Source organism: Zosterops lateralis (assembly GCF_965231275.1).
Source record: "Zosterops lateralis genome assembly, chromosome: 18".
Taxonomy (NCBI): Eukaryota; Metazoa; Chordata; class Aves; order Passeriformes; family Zosteropidae; genus Zosterops; species Zosterops lateralis.
In genome coordinates this window covers 7,495,861-7,500,954 of record NC_139778.1, presented here as the reverse complement: position 1 = coordinate 7,500,954, position 5,094 = coordinate 7,495,861, and the positions used below count along the sequence as shown (strand labels likewise).

The 5,094-nt window shown below is 47.6% G+C and overlaps 1 protein-coding gene across 1 annotated transcript; it reads left to right on the top strand.

Annotated features, from left to right (window-relative positions):
• Positions 1-3,633: 3,633 nt before the first annotated feature.
• On the top strand, positions 3,634-3,963 carry SMIM36 (small integral membrane protein 36; the record flags this gene model as incomplete). The annotated part of the gene is made up of 1 exon (XM_083874894.1): positions 3,634-3,963. One exon carries the CDS (start codon positions 3,634-3,636, stop codon positions 3,961-3,963), a length of 330 nt encoding a protein of 109 aa, XP_083731020.1.
• Positions 3,964-5,094: the final 1,131 nt, after the last annotated feature.

The following is a 5,094-nucleotide window of genomic DNA, read 5'->3' as shown; positions in this document are numbered from 1 at the left end:
TCCAGAAGGAAGCTGGGACAGAAACAAACACCAGCACCCCATTCCTGCTTGAACAATCTCAGCTGGGCAGGGGTTTGAGGGGCACATCTCAGCAGGAGCCTGAGACACGGAAAAAGCAATCAGGGAAATATCTGATCAGCATCTGCCACCTCATGGCAACTGCTTTAATTTTCTTGAGGACCAGAACCTCTCCAGCTGAGACTTTTCTAGTAAGCTGATTTGCAATAAAGAAAATGGCATATTTTCTTTATAAAGTTAGTATGTTTATAAGTTAGATATAAGTTAGTATGTTTGCTTGGTACCTGTAAATGGGAAGTGTTTTCATGGATGTGGTAGCAGTGGTACCTGAGCTTTTGGGGAGAGGAGAAGAGATCTGTAGGTAGGGTTTGTGAGCTTAATCCGATAAATCCTTAGTCTCTGTTTTGAGCTTTTATTTTTTATTCAGCATGATTCAGGATATGCTTAACCTCAGGTGCCAGCTGTCTCTCTCACCTCTGCAGGACTATTCACAGTCTCAGAGTCAGACACTTCCCTGACTGATACATGTGTGGGTTTGGGGTCGCAGGAGGGCACTGAGTACAAATAACTAATCAGACCCATTCTGCATCCTAACAGCTCCTTTCTATTTTACCTTTCAATTTTTCTTCTTGAATTTCTATTCCTTTCACAGGAGCAGCATTCTCACAGCTGTTTTCTGCCGCTATAAAGATGAAATACAGAACAAACGCACCTGTAGAGCAGGAAGGAGTTTAACTCTCCACTGCGGGAACGCTCCCCGAGAGCGAGAACCGTGGGAACTCCTCTGCTCCTTCAGGCGCTAGCAAAGGGTTCACACCATTGACCAGGAGGGGTTAAATAAAGCAGAGGGCTCCTTTCGGACTGGATGTCGCCTTCGGAGGCAGCGGGGTCCACCCGCAGTCCCCCGGTGCCACCTGCCGGGCCCTGCTGGTCCGGGATGCTCCGTAAGGAAAACAAACAACAGCTCCTACGTGTGGCCGGCCGGGTTCAGACCTGTGAGAGCTTAGAAAACTAGAGCTGGACGAGGTCTGCAGGGAAAAACAGTAAAGTCGCGCTGTCGCCTTGTGCATTTTGGGTTCTGCAAGTTCAAGTCTCTGCCAGCTTCTGTCTGTGCCTCACCTCCCGCTATTTTTTGTGGTTCCAGCTCCCTTTCACCAAAGTTCTCAGATCTATCACATTATTCTTGCACTACCATCTATTTTCACACTTACACTACTTGTAGAAACAAGGAGGCTTTTTTCTCTCCAGGAGACCATGTCTGCAGCAACGCGGGAGGTGCTGTGGCAATGCAGTACCCGATTTTAGATTTTAAAAAGTCCCTCTAAAAGCTGGCATGATGCCTATCTAAACTAAACACTTTATGGCATGTATCTCCCTGCTGCAATGTTAAACGGTAATCTGAAACAAAGCTATTGAAGTGGAGGACCTTGGAGGAGACAATTCAGGTTTGGAAATTCCATAAACTTTTGTTGTTGTTCTTGTTGTTGTTGTTAGCACAGTGCTAAGTTCAGAACACAGGCTGCCATTTGAGGAACAGTTTAAAAGACTTAATGTAAAATCCCTTCTCTGTCTCAGCATGGAAACGACATTATATTTATTACTCTGGTACCGATCTTTTGTAGCACAACATGAATGAAATTTAAGGACATGAACCCTTCAATGCCCTTCAAATGTGCTGGTGCTTCTGAGAATTTTGGAGGGATTCCCAAAAGACTTTCAGTTTCCCAGCAAAGAAACCAAATCCCAGCTCCCATCACCATTGCTTTGGATGGGAAGTGCATAATTAAGAGCCTGTCTTGAAAAAAAAATCTCAGCCTCATCTAAACCCCATCTGACAGCCAAATGTTGTCACAATGTGTTGAGTGACAGGCACAGAAGAACAGGGACACACAAATGTGCAGCATCCTGGGTGCCGTGGGGGTCCCTCCTGCTGCCAAACGTGCCACTGGCAGTGCCAGCCTTGGGATTAGTCCTGATACAAACTTCTCCTCAGCTAAAGAGCCATGAGGACATATGGTGGGTGGGGGATGCAGCTGATGCTGACCTTAAAGTGGGTGGCATGTGTTGCGGCCAAGGCGGCAGGATGGCCCCATGACATATTTCTTACAGCTTAGATGTGCCGGATCCGATTCCTGCTGACACATAAAGCCCTTTTCCACAGCTCTGGCAGTGCTAAGAGCTGGGACAGCCTAATCTCTTCCTAAAAGCCTCCTGTGCTGTAACCAAAACCTGGGAGCTTTGCATGGAGAGGCGGGTGTGCTGATGTAGGGTCTGCAGAGCTCCTTGGCACCATCCCCTGCCCTTTGTGTCTGCCTCCTTGGTGTCCTGGACATCTCTGTCAAACAGCAGCTGGGGTGGCATCTCTCCAAGCACTGTGCAGGTGACACTGTGCTGTGACAGCTACAGCTGGTCTGTGGCTGCACAGATAAATTGCCCATAATTAACACCAACTCCACCAGCCTGGCTCATTAGAGAATGGAAGTAAACAAGTAAAGAAGTAATACAAGTGAAGTCCTCAGGTGTGATATTGATTGGTTGTATTCAAACTCAAACAAGGGACCCCAGCCAATCCCATTCAATTGTGAATGCAGACCAGACATATCATTGGCCAGTGAGGTGGGCGGAGCTAAGAACCCAACCAATCAGGGTTAAACATGGGAAATTTGAAGCCCCTCTAAAAGGGGTCACCCTTCAATGCAGGTTGGGTGTTGCTGCCTGATCTTGGTGTGTTCTGTCCTGTGCCTGTCCCCAGAACTGTGACAATACCTGGCAGTTCTGTACATCCCTACTCCCTCATCAGCTCCAGAGACATAAATCTGAGAGGTGCAAAAGGTACCTGAAGGGTTTGTGCTCGGGAGCCTGGCCCGGCTGCCAGGCAGGGCACAGCCACTCACAAACTTCACCCTCTTTTCAGCAGAAAGTCCACACAGGAAAAAGAAATTAGCAGTGCCCAGAGTACAGAAACGCTGCAATTTTGTTGTACCTTCTCACACGTGGGAGGCTCAAATGAGACAGAGCAGCCTGTGGGAAGCAGGATCTTACAGAGGAATTTGTGCAAGGATTGGCCAGGCAGTGTGTGACAGCAGTGTGATGTGTCCTTGTCATCCTGATAGGGACCTGGATAATAAACATCTTTAATTCATTTGAAAACACTTCTGTATCACTAGCCCAGGGCAGAAAGGTCTTAGTCAAAATGAGGATCAGGCCTGTGAGATTTTGAGAAGTGTTACCTTGCAAAGGACTTTCTAATTATTTCTGTTTTCATTTACTAATTACACAGCTCAGGATATTTCAGCCCATGTGTCCAAACTCACCTGAAGAAGGGAGGCTCTGCAAAATGCCCTTAGAGAAAACCCAGTTTGCTACCTGCCCACCAAGGAAAGAGATGGTCCCTGGGCAAGGGGGATGTTTTCCTGTCAATATAGCAATCAAATTTAGCTTCTGCCACTGTAGGCAACGTGGCATTAAAAGAAGGAGCTTAAGTTATTAAACTGAGCTGCTTTAATCGTCCGGTTCGGGGAAATCCATTGCTACAGGAGACCTGGGGATTAGTGTATTTTTACCACAAAGCCATTACATCTATTCTGATCAGTTAGCACTTGCTCATTCGTGCATATGAAACTTCATTCTCCGGGTTTGTCCTCACTAGTATGGGACCAAATGGATTTTTATTTGGAGATTGACCCCGTTACCTTGAATCTCATCATTCTGGTATCTAGCTATGTCATTTTGCTTCTGGTTTTCCTGATCTCCTGTGTGCTCTATGACTGCAGAGGGAAGGATCCCAGCAAGGAATATGCTCCTGAGGCCCCTGCAGACACCCAGCCCCCGATCAGGCTGGTGGTGATGCAGCAGGGCTCCCCTGGCACTCGCTGGGCAAAGGGGCTCGTCTCTGCCTACGAGAACCCTGCTGACCTGCCTGGGAAAAGGACTACAGTTGTGTGAGGGACCCTGTCTGCAGCTCCAGCCCCTGCCTCTCTGCTATGTTTACTCCCCGTGTGCAGAAGGATAACCTGATCCCCAGGTAAGTTTAGATGCCGATTTATTTGATGCAGTGTCGTTGCTCAGGAGGATAATTTGATGTTGAGCTGTGCTCTACATCAACATGAGCTTGCAGTTCTGCCTGCCAGCCATAAAGAGACTAATTTCCATTTCTGCTGCTGCCTTGCAGCCACTGGCAGCCGGCAGCAGTGACTGTGTTATCCTCTCAGGCACTGCCGAGAGGCCTTGGTTTAATCTCCAGTTGTGCCTGGTGCAGTTATTTTGGCAGGGACACAGAGTTGTTCAGAGCATCCCACTCCAATGGGCTGAGCTGTGCTGCCCCACGGCCTCGGCACATCTTCCTCAGTTGTGCAAATGACCTTGGGGGGCTGTTCCCACCTCCCTAGGGAGAAGAGAAACACGAAGGGTTTTCAAAGGATAGAGGCACTGCCTTTCCTATAGAAGCCAGCTGCTGCTTCTATCAGCAGCTGCTCCCATCAGAATTCAATACCTTCCATGTTGGCTCTGAGCTCCCCTGAGGGCAGTGCCAAGCCTGTCTTGGCACTTATTTTCTGTAGGTAGAACACAAACTCCTATGGGGCAGAGCACCCCTTTCCCTGCACAGATCCCCTGACAGGATACAATACCCCTGGAAAATCTGGGTACAATGCCTCCTGCCCATGGGGAAGCAGGAACTGAGGTGAATTTATCAGTAATGTGAAACATGTCACCCCTGTCCACTGAAAGAGGAATTTCTGACCCCATGTTGTGGATTTCAGTGTCCATCTCCACGTGTCTGACCCTGCCTCTTGTCCTAAGCTTTCCTTCAACTTTATCATGTTCCTGCTGAGCCACATCAAGGCTGTTATTCTACCTCCAGTAAATCTAATGCTATCTGTATCAGGTCCTGCTATTCCCATAATTTCAGAACTATAAACTACAGGCCTTTTTGGTTAACAAGTTTCTTCTTCATCTTGCTGGTTTTCTCCCTCTCAGTGCTCAATGGGATGTTTTTAACACTAAATTATTGTGTCTCTCTAAACAGTGCTCAAGTTCCTATATGTGATATTGTTTAAGTGCTGGATTTTAGCTGGT